Source organism: Borostomias antarcticus, assembly GCF_949987555.1.
Source record: "Borostomias antarcticus genome assembly, contig: scaffold_136, whole genome shotgun sequence".
Taxonomy (NCBI): domain Eukaryota; kingdom Metazoa; phylum Chordata; class Actinopteri; order Stomiiformes; family Stomiidae; genus Borostomias; species Borostomias antarcticus.
In genome coordinates, this window is record NW_028176316.1 from 207,317 (window position 1) to 228,860 (window position 21,544).

The following is a 21,544-nucleotide window of genomic DNA, read 5'->3' on the forward strand; positions in this document are numbered from 1 at the left end:
CAGTAGTTACATAGAGACCCCGTACAGTAGTTACATAGAGACCACGTACAGTAGTTACATAGAGACCACGTACAGTAGTTACATAGAGACCCCATACAGTAGTTACATAGAGACCACATACAGTAGTTACATAGAGACCACGTACAGTAGTTACATAGAGACCACGTACAGTAGTTACATAGAGACCACGTACAGTAGTTACATAGAGACCCCGTACAGTAGTTACATAGAGACCACATACAGTAGTTACATAGAGACCACGTACAGTAGTTACATAGAGACCACGTACAGTAGTTACATAGAGACCCTATACAGTAGTTACATAGAGACCCTATACAGTAGTTACATAGAGACCACGTACAGTAGTTAGCAGATCAGAACACAGCAGCCTCCACTTTATTGGCTGTACAATAATTGGCTATACTATGTGTGTGTGTGTGTGTGTGTGTGTGTGTGTGTGTGTGCGCGTGCGCGTGTGTGTGTGCATGTGTGTGTGTGTGTGTGCGTGCATGTGTGTGCGTGCATGCGTGTGTGTGTGTGCGTGCGTGCATGTGTGTGCGTGTGCGTGCGTGCGTGTGTGTGTGTGTGTGTGCGTGCGTGTGTGTGTGTGTGTGCGTGCGTGCGTGTGTGTGCGTGTGTGAGGGACAGAAACTTAACATGCCTGGCAACGAGTCACATCATGGTGATCAACATGTAGGAGAAAGAGGAGAGGAGGGAGTGGAGGAGAGGAGGGAGAGGAGGAGTGGAGGGAGAGGAGGGAGAGGAGGAGTGGAGGGAGAGGAGGAGTGGAGGGAGAGGAGGGAGAGGAGGGAGAGGAGGGAGAGGAGGAGTGGAGGGAGAGGAGGAGTGGAGGGAGAGGAGGAGTGGAGGAGAGGAGGGAGAGGAGGAGTGGAGGGAGAGGAGGAGTGGAGGGAGAGGAGGAGAGGAGGAGTGGAGGGAGAGGAGGAGTGGAGGGAGAGGAGGAGAGGAGGGAGAGGAGGAGTGGAGGGAGAGGAGGAGGTGAGGAGTGGAGGGAGAGGAGGGAGAGGAGGGAGAGGAGGAGTGGAGGGAGAGGAGGAGTGGAGGGAGAGGAGGGAGAGGAGGGAGAGGAGGAGAGGAGGAGAGGAGGAGTGGAGGAGTGTATGGAGAGGAGGAGTGGAGGGAGAGGAGGAGTGGAGGAGAGGAGGAGAGGAGGGAGTGGAGGAGAGGAGGGAGAGGAGGAGTGGAGGGAGAGGAGGGAGAGGAGGGAGAGGAGGGGTGGAGGGAGAGGAGGAGTGGAGGGAGAGGAGAGGAGAGGAGGAGTGGAGGGAGAGGAGGAGTGGAGGGAGAGGAGGAGAGGAGGAGTGGAGGGAGAGGAGGAGAGGAGGGAGAGGAGGGAGAGGAGGGAGAGGAGGAGTGGAGGGAGAGGAGGAGTGGAGGGAGAGGAGGAGTGGAGGGAGAGGAGGAGAGGAGGAGTGGAGGGAGAGGAGGAGTGGAGGGAGAGGAGGAGAGGAGGAGTGGAGGGAGAGGAGGAGAGGAGGGAGAGGAGGAGTGGAGGGAGAGGAGGGAGAGGAGGAGAGGAGGAGTGGAGGAGTGGAGGGAGAGGAGGAGAGGAGGAGTGGAGGAGAGGAGGGAGAGGAGGAGTGGAGGGAGAGGAGGAGTGGAGGGAGAGGAGGAGTGGAGGAGTGGAGGGAGAGGAGGAGTGGAGGGAGAGGAGGGAGAGGAGGAGAGGAGGGAGAGGAGGAGAGGAGGAGAGGAGGAGTGGAGGGAGAGGAGGAGTGGAGGAGAGGAGGGAGAGGAGGAGAGGAGGAGTGGAGGAGTGTATGGAGAGGAGGAGTGGAGGGAGAGGAGGAGTGGAGGAGAGGAGGGAGAGGAGGAGAGGAGGGAGAGGAGGAGTGGAGGGAGAGGAGGGAGAGGAGGAGAGGAGGAGTGGAGGAGTGTAGGGAGAGGAGGAGTGGAGGGAGAGGAGGAGTGGAGGAGAGGAGGGAGAGGAGGAGTGGAGGGAGAGGAGGAGAGGAGGAGTGGAGGGAGAGGAGGAGAGGAGGGAGAGGAGGAGTGGAGGGAGAGGAGGAGAGGAGGAGTGGAAGGAGAGGAGGAGTGGAGGAGAGGAGGAGAGGAGGAGTGGAGGGAGAGGAGGAGAGGAGGAGAGGAGGAGAGGAGGGAGAGGAGGAGTGGAGGAGAGGAGGGAGAGGAGGAGTGGAGGGAGAGGAGGAGTGGAGGGAGAGGAGGAGAGGAGGAGTGGAAGGAGAGGAGGAGTGGAGGAGAGGAGGAGAGGAGGAGTGGAGGGAGAGGAGGAGTGGAGGAGAGGAGGGAGAGGAGGAGAGGAGGGAGAGGAGGAGTGGAGGGAGAGGAGGAGAGGAGGAGTGGAAGGAGAGGAGGAGTGGAGGAGAGGAGGAGAGGAGGAGTGGAGGGAGAGGAGGAGAGGAGGAGTGGAGGAGAGGAGGGAGAGGAGGAGAGGAGGAGTGGAGGAGAGGAGGGAGAGGAGGAGAGGAGGGAGAGGAGGAGTGGAGGGAGAGGAGGAGAGGAGGAGAGGAGGGAGAGGAGGAGTGGAGGGAGAGGAGGAGAGGAGGAGAGGAGGAGTGGAGGGAGAGGAGGAGTGGAGGGAGAGGAGGAGTGGAGGGAGAGGAGGAGAGGAGGGAGAGGAGGAGAGGAGGAGTGGAGGGAGAGGAGGAGTGGAGGAGGAGAGGAGGAGAGGAGGAGAGGAGGGAGAGGAGGAGTGGAGGGAGAGGAGGAGAGGAGGAGAGGAGGAGTGGAGGGAGAGGAGGAGAGGAGGGAGAGGAGGAGAGGAGGAGAGGAGGAGTGGAGGAGAGGAGGAGTGGAGGAGAGGAGGAGAGGAGGAGTGGAGGGAGAGGAGGAGAGGAGGGAGAGGAGGAGAGGAGGAGAGGAGGAGTGGAGGGAGAGGAGGAGTGGAGGGAGAGGAGGAGAGGAGGAGTGGAGGGAGAGGAGGGAGAGGAGGAGAGGAGGAGTGGAGGGAGAGGAGGAGAGGAGGGAGAGGAGGAGTGGAGGGAGAGGAGGAGAGGAGGGAGAGGAGGAGTGGAGGAGAGGAGGGAGAGGAGGAGTGGAGGGAGAGGAGGAGTGGAGGGAGAGGAGGAGAGGAGGAGTGGAGGGAGAGGAGGAGGAGAGGAGGAGTGGAGGGAGAGGAGATGTGGAGGAGTGGAGGGAGAGGAGGAGAGGAGGAGTGGAGGGAGAGGAGGAGGAGAGGAGGGAGAGGAGGAGTGGAGGGAGAGGAGGAGAGGAGGAGGGAGAGGAGGAGTGGAGGGAGAGGAGGAGAGGAGGAGTGGATAACATGATAACAGGTCATTATCAACCCTGGGGTAACATGATAACAGGGCATTATCAACCCTGGGGTAACATGATAACAGGTCATTATCAACCCTGGGTCACATGATAACAGGTCATTATCAACCCTGGGTCACATGATAACAGGTCATTATCAACCCTGGACGACCACAGACAGGATAGACATCCCTGTAAGGCACCTGTCTGTCCGTCTTGTTTTAGCTCCTCTATCTGGATGATTGTAGTGCACAGTTCTTAATGTTTTACTCTTATGTTGTCTGTTAATGTTTGTCTTAAAGGGGAACGCCGCTGTCATAGCAAGTTTATGACATTGTCAAATGTCACTTTGTCCTCAATGAAACCGATCCGGCCTCTGCTAAAAACTATGATAAACATGCATTTTCAAGGCAGGAAGCGCAAGGGGGTGATCTTACCGGTGTCGTTATGCTGTCATGTGAAATATATTGCATTCTCAAACCGAATATTGAAACAAAAGCTCCATTTGAGCCAGAACTATTTCGCCGAACGCACTACACCATACCTTTCACACTGTTAACTACACCATACCTTCCACACTGTAAACTACACCATACCTTCCACACTGTAAACTACACCATACCTTTCACACTGTAAACTACACCATACCTTTCACACTGTAAACTACACCATACCTTTCACACTGTAAACTACACCATACCTTCCACACTGTAAACTACACCATACCTTCAACACTGTAAACTACACCATACCTTCCACACTGTAAACTACACCATACCTTCCACACTGTAAACTACACCATACCTTTCACACTGTAAACTACACCATACCTTCCACACTGTAAACTACACCATACCTTTCACACTGTAAACTACACCATACCTTCCACACTGTAAACTACACCATACCTTCAACACTGTAAACTACACCATACCTTCCACACTGTAAACTACACCATACCTTCCACACTGTAAACTACACCATACCTTTCACACTGTAAACTACACCCTACCTTTCACACTGTAAACTACACCATACCTTTCACACTGTAAACTACACCATACCTTTCACACTGTAAACTACACCCTACCTTTCACACTGTAAACTACACCATACCTTCCACACTGTAAACTACACCATACCTTCCACACTGTAAACTACACCATACCTTCCACACTGTAAACTACACCATACCTTCCACACTGTAAACTACACCATACCTTCCACACTGTAACCTTCCACCGCACGTTGTAGAGAGCGGGAGCGTGCGCATGTGCGGTAAAGCTAGAGGATTGTTCACATCCTCCTAGCCATGCCTAACACATCAACACATGGGGATTCATTTCACAAGACAACATTCTACTGGGACCGGTAAGGGGCTTCCTGCCGCTTCCTGCCTTGAAAATGCATGTTTATCATCGTTTTTAGCAGAGGCCCATAGACCTCCGTTATAAAGGTGGTGCGCGCACACGGAAAAAGGAGCTAGCTAACTACTGCATGGATCGGTTAAATGTTGGTGTGTACGGATCGGTTTCATTGAGGACAAAGCAACATTTGAGCTAAACTTGCTATGACAGCGGCGTTCCCCTTTAAGTTTATGTTAATGTTGGTTGTGTCTGGATACATGTTTGTTGTGTCTGGATACATGTTTGTTTTATGTTTTGTCTTAATGTGCTTTTCTTATCTCTTTGTATTTTGCATTTTAATGGTTGCCGCCCGTCTGTGCTCCTGTGTTTAGCGGCCTTAACACCACGCCAGGGACAACAGCTGAAAATTAGCTTTAAGCTAATGCTGACATATTTATTGTCATGTTTTTAATGTGTGCTATTGATTAATATGTACTGTCCCTGTACAAATAAAATCTTAAATAAAATCAACTAAATGTCCGTACCCGAGGAGGCTGGGTGGTGGAGTTGGGGTGGCTCTGTGGGTGACCCCAGCTCCCAGGTCACCTCACCGTTGCACAGGTCCGAGCCACACAGACATGAGACGTGGGACTGGAACTCGCTGGTGGGGTCGGGGTGGCAGGTAGGGTTGGGACAAGGCCTGCGGGTCATGTAATCACAGCCTACCAGCAGCAACACACAAGAGAAGAGGGTTAGACTGAGACCCTAACCCTACCAGCAGCAACACACAAGAGGGTTAGACTGAGACCCTAACCCTACCAGCAGCAACACACAAGAGAAGAGGGTTAGACTCAGACCCTAACCCTACCAGCAGCAACACACAAGAGGGTTAGACTGAGACCCTAACCCTACCAGCAGCAACACACAAGAGGGTCAGACTCAGACCCTAACCCTACCAGCAGCAACACACAAGAGAAGAGGGTTAGACTGAGACCCTAACCCTACCAGCAGCAACACACAAGAGGGTTAGACTGAGACCCTAACCCTACCAGCAGCAACACACAAGAGGGTTAGACTGAGACCCTAACCCTACCAGCAGCAACACACAAGAGGGTTAGACTCAGACCCTAACCCTACCAGCAGCAACACACAAGAGGGTCAGACTCAGACCCTAACCCTACCAGCAGCAACACACAAGAGAAGAGGGTTAGACTGAGACCCTAACCCTACCAGCAGCAACACACAAGAGGGTTAGACTGAGACCCTAACCCTACCAGCAGCAACACACAAGAGGGTTAGACTGAGACCCTAACCCTACCAGCAGCAACACACAAGAGGGTTAGACTCAGACCCTAACCCTACCAGCAGCAACACACAAGAGAAGAGGGTTAGACTCAGACCCTAACCCTACCAGCAGCAACACACAAGAGAAGAGGGTTAGACTGAGACCCTAACCCTACCAGCAGCAACACACAAGAGGGTTAGACTGAGACCCTAACCCTACCAGCAGCAACACACAAGAGGGTTAGACTGAGACCCTAACCCTACCAGCAGCAACACACAAGAGGGTTAGACTGAGACCCTAACCCTACCAGCAGCAACACACAAGAGGGTTAGACTGAGACCCTAACCCTACCAGCAGCAACACACAAGAGAAGAGGGTCAGACTCAGACCCTAACCCTACCAGCAGCAACACACAAGAGGGTTAGACTGAGACCCTAACCCTACCAGCAGCAACACACAAGAGGGTCAGACTCAGACCCTAACCCTACCAGCAGCAACACACAAGAGAAGAGGGTTAGACTCAGACCCTAACCCTACCAGCAGCAACACACAAGAGAAGAGGGTCAGACTTAAACAGACAAGTGAAGAGGGTTACAGTGAGAAGAGCGTTATTATCCAGCCGGGTGGAAAAAGTCGTTCATTTGACGTGTGTGGTCTATTACAGTAGAGTGTTGTCTATTACAGTAGAGTGTGGTCTATTACAGTAGAGTGTGGTCTATTACAGTAGTGTGGTCTATTACAGTAGTGTGTGGTCTATTACAGTAGAGTGGTCTATTACAGTAGAGCCTGGTCTATTACAGTAGAGCGTGGTCTATACAGTAGAGAGTAGAGCGTGGTCTATTACAGTAGAGTGTGGTCTATTACAGTAGAGTGTGGTCTATTACAGTAGAGCGTGGTCTATTACAGTAGAGTGGTCTATTACAGTAGAGTGTGGTCTATTACAGTAGAGTGTGGTATATTACAGTAGAGTGGTCTATTACAGTAGAGTGTGGTCTATTACAGTAGAGTGGTCTATTACAGTAGAGTGTGGTCTATTACAGTAGAGCGTGGTCTATTACAGTAGAGTGGTCTATTACAGTAGAGCGTGGTCTATTACAGTAGAGTGGTCTATTACAGTAGAGTGGTCTATTACAGTAGAGTGTGGTCTATTACAGTAGAGTGGTCTATTACAGTAGAGTGTGGTCTATTACAGTAGAGTGTGGTCTATTACAGTAGAGTGGTCTATTACAGTAGAGCGTGGTCTATTACAGTAGAGCGTGGTCTATTACAGTAGAGTGGTCTATTACAGTAGAGTGTGGTCTATTACAGTAGTGTGGTCTATTACAGTAGAGTGTGGTCTATTACAGTAGAGCGTGGTCTATTACAGTAGAGTGGTCTATTACAGTAGAGTGTGGTCTATTACAGTAGTGTGTGGTCTATTACAGTAGAGCGTGGTCTATTACAGTAGTGTGGTCTATTACAGTAGAGTGTGGTCTATTACAGTAGAGTGTGGTCTATTACAGTAGAGTGGTCTATTACAGTAGAGTGTGGTCTATTACAGTAGAGTGTGGTCTATTACAGTAGAGTGGTATATTACAGTAGAGTGTGGTCTATTACAGTAGAGTGTGGTCTATTACAGTAGAGTGGTCTATTACAGTAGAGTGTGGTCTATTACAGTAGAGCGTGGTCTATTACAGTAGAGTGGTCTATTACAGTAGAGTGTGGTCTATTACAGTAGTGTGGTCTATTACAGTAGAGTGTGGTCTATTACAGTAGAGCGTGGTCTATTACAGTAGAGTGGTCTATTACAGTAGAGTGTGGTCTATTACAGTAGTGTGTGGTCTATTACAGTAGAGCGTGGTCTATTACAGTAGAGTGTGGTCTATTACAGTAGAGTGTGGTCTATTACAGTAGTGTGGTCTATTACAGTAGAGTGTGGTCTATTACAGTAGTGTGGTCTATTACAGTAGAGTGGTCTATTACAGTAGAGTGGTCTATTACAGTAGAGTGTGGTCTATTACAGTAGAGTGGTCTATTACAGTAGAGTGTGGTCTATTACAGTAGAGTGGTCTATTACAGTAGAGTGTGGTCTATTACAGTAGAGCGTGGTCTATTACAGTAGAGTGTGGTCTATTACAGTAGTGTGGTCTATTACAGTAGAGTGGTCTATTACAGTAGAGCGTGGTCTATTACAGTAGAGTGGTCTATTACAGTAGTGTGGTCTATTACAGTAGAGTGTGGTCTATTACAGTAGAGTGGTCTATTACAGTAGAGTGGTCTATTACAGTAGCGTGGTCTATTACAGTAGAGTGGTCTATTACAGTAGAGTGGTCTATTACAGTAGAGTGTGGTCTATTACAGTAGTGTGGTCTATTACAGTAGAGTGGTCTATTACAGTAGCGTGGTCTATTACAGTAAAGTGGTCTATTACAGTAGAGCGTGGTCTATTACAGTAGTGTGGTCTATTACAGTAGAGTGGTCTATTACAGTAGTGTGTGTTCTATTACAGTAGAGCGTGGTCTATTACAGTAGAGTGGTCTATTACAGTAGAGAGTGGTCTATTACAGTAGAGTGTGGTCTATTACAGTAGAGTGGTCTATTACAGTAGAGTGTGGTCTATTACAGTAGAGTGTGGTCTATTACAGTAGTGTGGTCTATTACAGTAGAGTGTGGTCTATTACAGTAGTGTGTGGTCTATTACAGTAGAGCGTGGTCTATTACAGTAGAGCGTGGTCTATTACAGTAGAGTGGTCTATTACAGTAGAGTGTGGTCTATTACAGTAGAGTGGTCTATTACAGTAGAGCGTGGTATATTACAGTAGAGTGGTCTATTACAGTAGAGTGTGGTCTATTACAGTAGTGTGGTCTATTACAGTAGAGTGTGGTCTATTACAGTAGAGCGTGGTCTATTACAGTAGAGTGGTCTATTACAGTAGAGTGTGGTCTATTACAGTAGAGCGTGGTCTATTACAGTAGAGTGGTCTATTACAGTAGAGTGTGGTCTATTACAGTAGAGTGGTCTATTACAGTAGAGTGTGGTCTATTACAGTAGTGTGGTCTATTACAGTAGAGTGGTCTATTACAGTAGTGTGGTCTATTACAGTAGAGTGGTCTATTACAGTAGAGTGTGGTCTATTACAGTAGAGTGTGGTCTATTACAGTAGAGTGGTCTATTACAGTAGAGCGTGGTCTATTACAGTAGAGTGGTCTATTACAGTAGTGTGGTCTATTACAGTAGAGTGTGGTCTATTACAGTAGAGTGGTCTATTACAGTAGAGTGGTCTATTACAGTAGCGTGGTCTATTACAGTAGAGTGTGGTCTATTACAGTAGTGTGGTCTATTACAGTAGAGTGGTCTATTACAGTAGCGTGGTCTATTACAGTAGAGTGGTCTATTACAGTAGAGCGTGGTCTATTACAGTAGTGTGGTCTATTACAGTAGAGTGTGGTCTATTACAGTAGAGTGGTCTATTACAGTAGAGCGTGGTCTATTGCAGTAGAGTGGTCTATTACAGTAGAGTGTGGTCTATTACAGTAGAGTGTGGTCTATTACAGTAGTGTGGTCTATTACAGTAGAGTGTGGTCTATTACAGTAGAGTGGTCTATTACAGTAGAGCGTGGTCTATTACAGTAGTGTGGTCTATTACAGTAGAGCGTGGTCTATTACAGTAGAGTGGTCTATTACAGTAGTGTGGTCTATTACAGTAGAGTGGTCTATTACAGTAGAGAGTGGTCTATTACAGTAGAGTGTGGTCTATTACAGTAGAGTGTGGTCTATTACAGTAGTGTGGTCTATTACAGTAGAGTGTGGTCTATTACAGTAGAGCGTGGTCTATTACAGTAGAGTGTGGTCTTTTACAGTAGAGTGTGGTCTATTACAGTAGTGTGGTCTATTACAGTAGAGTGTGGTCTATTACAGTAGAGTGGTCTATTACAGTAGAATGTGGTCTATTACAGTAGAGTGGTCTATTACAGTAGAGTGTGGTCTATTACAGTAGAGTGGTCTATTACAGTAGAGTGTGGTCTATTACAGTAGAGTGTGGTCTATTACAGTAGAGTGTGGTTTATTACAGTATAGTGGTCTATTACAGTAGAGAGTGGTCTATTACAGTAGAGTGGTCTATTACAGTAGAGTGTGGTCTATTACAGTAGAGCGTGGTCTATTACAGTAGAGTGTGGTCTATTACAGTAGAGTGGTCTATTACAGTAGAGCGTGGTCTATTACAGTAGAGCATGGTCTATTACAGTAGAGTGGTCTATTACAGTAGAGTGGTCTATTACAGTAGAGCGTGGTCTATTACAGTAGAGTGGTCTATTACAGTAGAGTGGCCTATTACAGTAGTGTGGTCTATTACAGTAGAGTGGTCTATTACAGTAGAGTGTGGTCAATTACAGTAGTGTGGTCTATTACAGTAGAGTGTGGTCTATTACAGTAGAGTGGTCTATTACAGTAGAGTGGTCTATTACAGTAGAGTGTGGTCTATTACAGTAGTGTGGTCTATTACAGTAGAGTGTGGTCTATTACAGTAGTGTGGTCTATTACAGTAGAGCGTGGTCTATTACAGTAGAGCGTGGTCTATTACAGTAGAGTGTGGTCTATTACAGTAGTGTGGTCTATTACAGTAGAGCGTGGTCTATTACAGTAGAGCGTGGTCTATTACAGTAGAGTGTGGTCTATTACAGTAGTGTGGTCTATTACAGTAGAGCGTGGTCTATTACAGTAGAGCGTGGTCTATTACAGTAGAGTGTGGTCTATTACAGTAGAGTGGTCTATTACAGTAGTGTGGTCTATTACAGTAGAGCGTGGTCTATTACAGTAGAGCGTGGTCTATTACAGTAGAGCCTGGTCTATTACAGTAGTGTGTGGTCTATTACAGTAGAGTGTGGTCTATTACAGTAGTGTGTGGTCTATTACAGTAGAGTGTGGTCTATTACAGTAGAGTGTGCTCTATTACAGTAGAGCCTGGTCTATTACAGTAGAGTGTGGTCTATTACAGTAGAGCGTGGTCTATTACAGTAGAGCGTGGTCTATTACAGTAGAGTGGTATATTACAGTAGAGTGTGGTCTATTACAGTAGAGCGTGGTCTATTACAGTAGAGTGGTCTATTACAGTAGCGTGGTCTATTACAGTAGAGTGGTCTATTACAGTAGAGTGGTCTATTACAGTAGAGCGTGGTCTATTACAGTAGAGTGTGGTCTATTACAGTAGAGCGTGGTCTATTACAGTAGAGTGTGGTCTATTACAGTAGAGTGGTCTATTACAGTAGAGTGTGGTCTATTACAGTATTGTGGTCTATTACAGTAGAGCGTGGTCTATTACAGTAGAGTGTGGTCTATTACAGTAGAGTGTGGTATATTACAGTAGTGTGGTCTATTACAGTAGAGTGGTCTATTACAGTAGAGTGGTCTATTACAGTAGCGTGGTCTATTACAGTAGAGCGTGGTCTATTACAGTAGAGTGTGGTCTATTACAGTAGAGCGTGGTCTATTACAGTAGAGTGTGGTCTATTACAGTAGAGTGTGGTCTATTACAGTAGTGTGGTCTATTACAGTAGAGCGTGGTCTATTACAGTAGAGTGTGGTCTATTACAGTAGAGTGTGGTATATTACAGTAGAGTGGTCTATTACAGTAGAGTGTGGTCTATTACAGTAGAGTGGTCTATTACAGTAGTGTGGTCTATTACAGTAGAGTGTGGTCTATTACAGTAGAGTGTGGTCTATTACAGTAGTGTGGTCTATTAAAGTAGAGTGTGGTCTATTACAGTAGAGTGGTCTATTACAGTAGAGTGGTATATTACAGTAGAGCGTGGTCTATTACAGTAGAGTGTGGTCTATTACAGTAGAGTGTGGTCTATTACAGTAGTGTGTGGTCTATTACAGTAGTGTGTGGTGTATTACAGTAGAGTGTGGTCTATTACAGTAGAGTGTGGTCTATTACAGTAGTGTGTGGTCTATTACAGTAGAGCGTGGTCTATTACAGTAGTGTGGTCTATTACAGTAGAGTGTGGTCTATAACAGTAGAGTGGTCTATTACAGTAGAGTGGTCTATTACAGTAGAGCGTGGTCTATTACAGTAGTGTGTGGTCTATTACAGTAGTGTGTGGTCTATTACAGTAGAGTGTGGTCTATTACAGTAGAGTGTGGTCTATTACAGTAGAGTGGTCTATTACAGTAGAGTGTGGTCTATTACAGTAGAGTGGTCTATTACAGTAGTGTGGTCTATTACAGTAGAGCGTGGTCTATTACAGTAGAGTGGTCTATTACAGTAGTGTGGTCTATTACAGTAGAGTGTGGTCTATTACAGTAGAGTGTGGTCTATTACAGTAGAGTGGTCTATTACAGTAGTGTGGTCTATTACAGTAGAGCGTGGTCTATTACAGTAGAGTGGTCGATTACAGTAGTGTGGTCTATTACAGTAGAGTGTGGTCTATTACAGTAGTGTGGTCTATTACAGTAGAGTGGTCTATTACAGTAGAGTGGTCTATTACAGTAGTGTGGTCTATTACAGTAGAGTGTGGTATATTACAGTAGAGTGGTATATTACAGTAGAGTGTGGTCTATTACAGTAGAGTGGTCTATTACAGTAGAGCGTGGTCTATTACAGTAGAGTGGTCTATTACAGTAGAGTGTAGTCTATTACAGTAGAGTGGTCTATTACAGTAGAGTGTGGTCTATTACAGTAGAGTGTGGTCTATTACAGTATAGCCTGGTCTATTACAGCAGAGTGTGGTCTATTACAGTAGAGTGTGGTCTATTACAGTATAGCCTGGTCTATTACAGCAGAGTGTGGTCTATTACAGTAGAGTGTGGTCTATTACAGTAGAGCCTGGTCTATTACAGTAGAGTGTGGTCTATTACAGTAGAGCGTGGTCTATTACAGTAGAGTGTGGTCTATTACAGTAGAGTGGTCTATTACAGTAGAGTGTGGTCTATTACAGTAGTGTGGTCTATTACAGTAGAGTGTGGTCTATTACAGTAGAGTGGTCTATTACAGTAGTGTGGTCTATTACAGTAGAGTGTGGTCTATTACAGTAGAGTGGTCTATTACAGTAGAGCGTGGTCTATTACAGTAGAGTGTGGTCTATTACAGTAGAGTGTGGTCTATTACAGTAGTGTGGTCTATTAAAGTAGAGTGTGGTCTATTACAGTAGAGTGGTCTATTACAGTAGAGTGGTATATTACAGTAGAGCGTGGTCTATTACAGTAGAGTGTGGTCTATTACAGTAGAGTGTGGTCTATTACAGTAGTGTGTGGTGTATTACAGTAGAGTGTGGTCTATTACAGTAGAGTGTGGTCTATTACAGTAGTGTGTGGTCTATTACAGTAGAGTGTGGTCTATTACAGTAGTGTGGTCTATTACAGTAGAGTGTGGTCTATAACAGTAGAGTGGTCTATTACAGTAGAGTGGTCTATTACAGTAGAGCGTGGTCTATTACAGTAGTGTGTGGTCTATTACAGTAGTGTGTGGTCTATTACAGTAGAGTGTGGTCTATTACAGTAGAGTGTGGTCTATTACAGTAGAGTGGTCTATTACAGTAGAGTGTGGTCTATTACAGTAGAGTGGTCTATTACAGTAGTGTGGTCTATTACAGTAGAGCGTGGTCTATTACAGTAGAGTGGTCTATTACAGTAGTGTGGTCTATTACAGTAGAGTGTGGTCTATTACAGTAGAGTGGTCTATTACAGTAGTGTGGTCTATTACAGTAGAGCGTGGTCTATTACAGTAGAGTGGTCGATTACAGTAGTGTGGTCTATTACAGTAGAGTGTGGTCTATTACAGTAGTGTGGTCTATTACAGTAGAGTGGTCTATTACAGTAGAGTGGTCTATTACAGTAGTGTGGTCTATTACAGTAGAGTGGTATATTACAGTAGAGTGTGGTCTATTACAGTAGAGTGGTCTATTACAGTAGAGCGTGGTCTATTACAGTAGAGCGTGGTCTATTACAGTAGAGTGGTCTATTACAGTAGAGTGTGGTCTATTACAGTAGAGTGGTCTATTACAGTAGAGTGTGGTCTATTACAGTAGAGTGTGGTCTATTACAGTATAGCCTGGTCTATTACAGCAGAGTGTGGTCTATTACAGTAGAGTGTGGTCTATTACAGTAGAGCCTGGTCTATTACAGTAGAGTGTGGTCTATTACAGTAGAGTGTGGTCTATTACAGTAGTATGTGGTCTTTTACAGTAGAGTGTGGTCTATTACAGTAGAGCCTGGTCTATTACAGTAGAGTGTGGTCTATTACAGTAGAGTGTGGTCTATTACAGTAGTGTGGTCTATTACAGTAGTGTGTGGTCTATTACAGTAGAGCATGGTCTATTACAGTAGAGTGTGGTCTATTACAGTAGAGTGGTCTATTACAGTAGAGTGTGGTCTATTACAGTAGTGTGGTCTATTACAGTAGAGTGGTCTATTACAGTAGAGTGTGGTCTATTACAGTAGAGTGGTCTATTACAGTAGAGTGGTCTATTACAGTAGAGCGTGGTCTATTACAGTAGAGTGGTCTATTACAGTAGAGTGGTCTATTACAGTAGTGTGGTCTATTACAGTAGAGTGTGGTCTATTACATTAGTGTGGTCTATTACAGTAGAGTGGTCTATTACAGTAGAGTGTGGTCTATTACAGTAGTGTGTGGTCTATTACAGTAGAGTGTGGTCTATTACAGTAGAGCATGGTCTATTACAGTAGAGTGTGGCCTATTACAGTAGAGTGTGGTCTATTACAGTAGAGTGTGGTCTATTACAGTAGAGCGTGGTCTATTACAGTAGAGTGTGGTCTATTACAGTAGAGCGTGGTATATTACAGTAGAGTGTGGTCTATTACAGTAGAGTGGTCTATTACAGTAGTGTGGTCTATTACAGTAGAGCGTGGTCTATTACAGTAGAGTGGTCTATTACAGTAGAGTGGTCTATTACAGTAGTGTGGTCTATTACAGTAGAGTGTGGTCTATTACAGTAGAGTGTGGTCTATTACAGTAGAGTGGTCTATTACAGTAGTGTGGTCTATTACAGTAGAGTGGTCTATTACAGTAGAGCGTGGTCTATTACAGTAGAGTGTGGTCTATTACAGTAGTGTGGTCTATTACAGTAGAGTGGTCTATTACAGTAGAGTGGTCTATTACAGTAGAGCGTGGTCTATTACAGTAGAGTGGTCTATTACAGTAGAGTGTGGTCTATTACAGTAGTGTGGTCTATTACAGTAGTGTGTGGTCTATTACAGTAGAGTGTGGTCTATTACAGTAGAGTGTGGTCTATTACAGTAGAGTGTGGTCTATTACAGTAGAGTGTGGTCTATTACAGTAGAGTGGTCTATTACAGTAGTGTGGTCTATTACAGTAGAGTGTGGTCTATTACAGTAGAGTGGTCTATTACAGTAGTGTGGTCTATTACAGTAGAGTGTGGTCTATTACAGTAGAGCCTGGTCTATTACAGTAGAGTGTGGTCTATTACAGTAGAGTGTGGTCTATTACAGTAGTGTGGTCTATTACAGTAGAGCGTGGTCTATTACAGTAGAGTGTGGTCTATTACAGTAGTGTGTGGTCTATTACAGTAGAGCATGGTCTATTACAGTAGAGTGGTCTATTACAGTAGAGTGGTCTATTACAGTAGAGTGTGGTCTATTACAGTAGAGCGTGGTCTATTACAGTAGAGTGTGGTCTATTACAGTAGAGTGGTCTATTACAGTAGAGCGTGGTCTATTACAGTAGAGTGTGGTCTATTACAGTAGTGTGGTCTATTACAGTAGAGTGGTCTATTACAGTAGAGTGGTCTATTACAGTAGAGCGTGGTCTATTACAGTAGAGTGGTCTATTACAGTAGAGTGTGGTCTATTACAGTAGTGTGGTCTATTACAGTAGTGTGTGGTCTATTACAGTAGAGTGTGGTCTATTACAGTAGAGTGTGGTCTATTACAGTAGAGTGTGGTCTATTACAGTAGAGTGGTCTATTACAGTAGTGTGGTCTATTACAGTAGAGTGGTCTATTACAGTAGAGCGTGGTCTATTACAGTAGAGTGTGGTCTATTACAGTAGAGTGGTCTATTACAGTAGAGTGTGGTCTATTACAGTAGAGCGTGGTCTATTACAGTAGAGTGTGGTCTATTACAGTAGAGTGGTCTATTACAGTAGTGTGGTCTATTACAGTAGAGTGTGGTCTATTACAGTAGTGTGGTCTATTACAGTAGAGTGGTCTATTACAGTAGAGTGGTCTATTACAGTAGTGTGGTCTATTACAGTAGAGTGTGGTCTATTACAGTAGAGTGGTCTATTACAGTAGAGTGTGGTCTATTACAGTAGAGTGGTCTATTACAGTAGTGTGGTCTATTACAGCAGAGTGTGGTCTATTACAGTAGAGTGTGGTCTATTACAGTAGAGCCTGGTCTATTACAGTAGAGTGTGGTCTATTACAGTAGAGTGTGGTCTATTACAGTAGTATGTGGTCTTTTACAGTAGAGTGTGGTCTATTACAGTAGAGCCTGGTCTATTACAGTAGAGTGTGGTCTATTACAGTAGAGTGTGGTCTATTACAGTAGTGTGGTCTATTACAGTAGTGTGTGGTCTATTACAGTAGAGCATGGTCTATTACAGTAGAGTGTGGTCTATTACAGTAGAGTGTGGTCTATTACAGTAGTGTGGTCTATTACAGTAGAGTGGTCTATTACAGTAGAGTGTGGTCTATTACAGTAGAGTGGTCTATTACAGTAGAGTGGTCTATTACAGTAGAGCGTGGTCTATTACAGTAGAGTGGTCTATTACAGTAGAGTGGTCTATTACAGTAGAGTGGTCTATTACAGTAGAGTGTGGTCTATTACATTAGTGTGGTCTATTACAGTAGAGTGGTCTATTACAGTAGTGTGTGGTCTATTACAGTAGAGTGTGGTCTATTACAGTAGAGCATGGTCTATTACAGTAGAGTGTGGCCTATTACAGTAGAGTGTGGTCTATTACAGTAGAGTGTGGTCTATTACAGTAGAGCGTGGTCTATTACAGTAGAGTGTGGTCTATTACAGTAGAGTGTGGTCTATTACAGTAGAGTGGTCTATTACAGTAGAGCGTGGTCTATTACAGTAGAGTGTGGTCTATTACAGTAGAGTGGTCTATTACAGTAGTGTGGTCTATTACAGTAGAGCGTGGTCTATTACAGTAGAGTGGTCTATTACAGTAGTGTGGTCTATTACAGTAGAGTGTGGTCTATTACAGTAGAGTGGTCTATTACAGTAGAGTGTGGTCTATTACAGTAGAGTGGTCTATTACAGTAGTGTGGTCTATTACAGTAGAGTGGTCTATTACAGTAGAGCGTGGTCTATTACAGTAGAGTGTGGTCTATTACAGTAGTGTGGTCTATTACAGTAGAGTGGTATATTACAGTAGAGCGTGGTCTATTACAGTAGAGTGGTCTATTACAGTAGAGTGTGGTCTATTACAGTAGTGTGGTATATTACAGTAGTGTGTGGTCTATTACAGTAGAGTGTGGTCTATTACAGTAGAGCCTGGTCTATTACAGTAGAGTGTGGTCTATTACAGTAGAGTGTGGTCTATTACAGTAGAGTGTGGTCTATTACAGTAGAGTGGTCTATTACAGTAGTGTGGTCTATTACAGTAGAGTGTGGTCTATTACAGTAGAGTGGTCTATTACAGTAGTGTGGTCTATTACAGTAGAGTGTGGTCTATTACAGTAGAGCCTGGTCTATTACAGTAGAGTGTGGTCTATTACAGTAGAGTGTGGTCTATTACAGTAGTGTGGTCTATTACAGTAGAGCGTGGTCTATTACAGTAGAGTGTGGTCTATTACAGTAGTGTGTGGTCTATTACAGTAGAGCATGGTCTATTACAGTAGAGTGGTCTATTACAGTAGAGTGGTCTATTACAGTAGAGCGTGGTCTATTACAGTAGAGTGTGGTCTATTACAGTAGAGTGTGGTCTATTACAGTAGAGTGTGGTCTATTACAGTAGAGCGTGGTCTATTACAGTAGAGTGTGGTCTATTACAGTAGAGTGGTCTATTACAGTAGTGTGGTCTATTACAGTAGAGTGTGGTCTATTACAGTAGTGTGGTCTATTACAGTAGAGTGTGGTCTATTACAGTAGAGTGGTCTATTACAGTAGTGTGGTCTATTACAGTAGAGTGGTCTATTACAGTAGAGTGGTCTATTACAGTAGTGTGGTCTATTACAGTAGAGTGTGGTCTATTACAGTAGAGTGGTCTATTACAGTAGAGTGGTCTATTACAGTAGAGTGTGGTCTATTACAGTAGAGTGGTCTATTACAGTAGTGTGGTCTATTACAGTAGAGTGTGGTCTATTACAGTAGCTTATAACCACAGTACACCACCGCCCCTGAGGAACGGCATGGCTCATCTCAGGCTGGTGTTGTATTGATATCTGCAGTAAAATGTATGAATCACACAGTGACAGCTGTCATGGCCACATACACACATACACACATACGCACATACCAAGCCCCCAGGATTCGAAATCTAAAGTGAAGGCCTATTGAACCGCGCCATCTTGGCTAGATTTGTAGTCACTTGGCTATTTCCGGTGACTTTTGACTTGCGCAGTTGAGTTTCTCTGGCCGACGCGCGTCCACGAAAAAGTTCACCTTTATGTGAAATGTAGACGCACGTTCCCGGCTCTCGGCTCTCCCCGCTTTGATTTAGCAATGAAAACCGGCTTGCATATTAACCTGTTTTTGTCAAATATATCAATTGGAGAAATTATTTTTTGATCCTGGCATCTTAGTTTTAACAGGTTAAATATAATTGAACATGTTTTGTTTGCTAGTAGATGGTATTCATTCCGTTCGCGATAACGTTATTGCAGCCAGGCTAAATTCCTCCAGGGAGCCAGTGACAGGCGAGTTGAAGAGCTTCACTCCCCGCCAGCAGGAGCTTTGGCCGCGGCTACCGCATCTCGGATAACCCGCTGAGTTCCTGGCTGCTATTTCACACTCGCCCTTGATCAATCCCAATACCGATCCATGGTAACAATGAATCAATCGTTCAGATCAGATCAGAAGTGCTGCATGCATGTTACAACATCATTGTTACCTTTATTAACATAAACATAGCCTACATTTATCTCTCTAACGTTAGGCTATCCATCTTACACCAGTCGGCCATTCGATAAATGGAAGCGGTGAATGCCAACGTTGACTGAAAACACCCAAACTCAGTGTATCGTTTCATCTTCATGCTACACATCAACTCCTTTACATTGTATGTGAATAAATTCCTGTTATTCTAAAAATATCCCATTTCTGTCCATTCCTGGAAAAGGCTAATAATTGCTGTCAAATGATCACTCCAGTTTATCACCGTATCCCACTACCATTTCAACTATGCACAGGAGGTTGTCTTGTGGTCATTTTCATTAAAAAATGATTAGCCTGATCAGTTTGTTGTATGTATTAAGCCCTTTTTGAGCGGTATGCTTGTATTAATAGCTTATAGCTTGCCATACTCACCAACCTTGGGACCTCAGAAATAGGGAGCATTTCCAAACCAAATTGCGGGGGGGGGCATTAAAAGCATTACAAATTAGACATTAAAAGCATTAAAACGAAATGTGAAACATTATATATATATATATATATGTGTGTATGGAGCAATTGTTTTTAATGTCCGACTTTTGTCTGTGCTGTTCAGTAAATGTGCATCTGTCCTAATTGTAGCCTATCTATCTACTACACAACCTAGTTCAAATTTATGAATCTCCCGCGGAAGTCAGGAGGGTTGGCAAGTAGGCTATGGTCACTGCTCCCCAGTAAAATTGAATAATTGAGGGGTTACTTACAGTACAAAAAAGTACAGCATTTGTAGAACTCGGATGATACTACATAAATTGCCATGCAAAGCCAGAGACTGTTGCTTGTAGACGACAAGACTGCTGTAACCATTCAAATGTGGAGGCTACACTGCATTGAAGGTGGGTTGGCTTACTTGACACAGAACACAGAAAACGGACACCACAAAAAAGGGCTTAAAGCAGGTCCTAAACAGCAGCAGGTCTGGTTGAGGTGTGAACTGGTCTCCTAAAAATGGCTTGAGCTGTGAGGATAAGAGGAGGCACACTGTTTCTGTTATTATATTTCAATAATAGAATATGACACACAAACCACATACATACACACATACACATACAGCCCGTCTTGGTTTAAAGCCCACTCACCAACGTCAAGGTGCAAGCCTATCGAGTGGGAACACGAGACCAATCACGAACAGGACAAACTCAGACGGGACAACACAGCATACAAATAATCAAGGAATATGTATGTTGTCATGCTGTTTCACATTTCGTTTTAATGCTTTTAATGTCTAATTTGTAATGCTTTTAATGCCCCCCCCCCCCCGCAATTTGGTTTGGAAATGATCACGCCGCGGAAGATTCATAAATTTGAACTAGGTTGTGTAGTAGATAGGCTACAATAAATTAGGACAGATGCACATTTACTGAACAGCACAGACAAAAGTCGGACATTAAAAACAATTGCTCCATACACACACATATATATATAAGACAATCTCCTTTGCATAGTTGAAATGGTAGTGGGATACGTTGATAAACTGGAGTGATCATTTGACAGCAATTATTAGCCTTTTCCAGGAATGGACAGAAATGGGATATTTTTAGAATAACAGGAATTTATTCACATACAATGTAAAGGAGTTGATGTGTAGCATGAAGATGAAACGATACACTGAGTTTGGGTGTTTTCAGTCAACGTTGGCGTTGACCGCTTCCAGCTATCAAATGGCCGACTGGTGTAAGATGGATAGCCTAACGTTAGAGAGATAAATGTAGGCTATGGTTATGTTAATAAAGCTAACAATGATGTTGTAGCATGCATGCAGCACTGCCGATCTGATCTGAACGATTGATTCATTATTACCATGGATCGGTATTGGGATTGATCAAGGGCGAGTGTGAAATAGCAGCCACGAACTCAGCGGGTTATCCGAGATGCGGTAGCCGCGGCCAAAGCTCCTGCTGGCGGGGAGTGAAGCTCTTCAACTCGCCGGTCACTGGCTCCCTGGAGGAATTAAGCCTGGCTGCAATAACGTTATCGCGAACGGAATGAATACCATCTACTAGCAAACGAAACATGTTCAGTTATATTTAACCTGTTAAAACTAAGATGCCTGGATGAAAAAATAATTTCTCCAATTGATATATTTGACAAAAACAGGTTAATATGCAAGCCGGTTTTCATTGCTAAATCAAAGCGGGGAGAGCCGAGAGAGCCGGGAACGGGCGTCTACATTTCAGATAAATGTGAACTTTTTCGTGGACGCGCGTCGGCCAGAGAAGCTCAACTGCGCAAGTCAAAAGTCACCGGAAGGCCAGAAAAGCACAACTGCGCAAGTCAAAAGTCACCGGAAATAGTCAAATGACTACAAATTTGCCAAGATGGCGCGGTTCAATAGGGCTTCATTGTTGATAGCGGCCAGTGAATGGAGTGGCTGTATCCAGTTATATTAATACATCCATGGCACATACGCACATACACTCATACACACATACACACATACACACATACACACATACACACATACACACATACACTCATACACACATACACACATAAACTCATACACTCATACACACATACACACATACACACATACACACATACACACATACACACATACACTCATACACACATACACACATACACACATACACTCCCTATCTACACAGACCCCTG

At 44.5% G+C, this 21,544-nt stretch overlaps 1 protein-coding gene across 1 annotated transcript in view; it reads right to left on the bottom strand.

Moving 5' to 3' along the window:
- The window catches only part of LOC311328636 (anti-Muellerian hormone type-2 receptor-like), a gene marked incomplete at both ends in the record, with an annotated part of 33,885 nt that overhangs the window by 11,777 nt on the left and 564 nt on the right, over positions 1–21,544 (bottom strand). Inside the window, one exon of the mRNA XM_084462578.1 lies at positions 5,126–5,302. Within this exon, the coding sequence (XP_084318704.1) occupies positions 5,126–5,302 (177 nt within the window). The remainder of the gene's footprint in view (positions 1–5,125; positions 5,303–21,544) is intronic.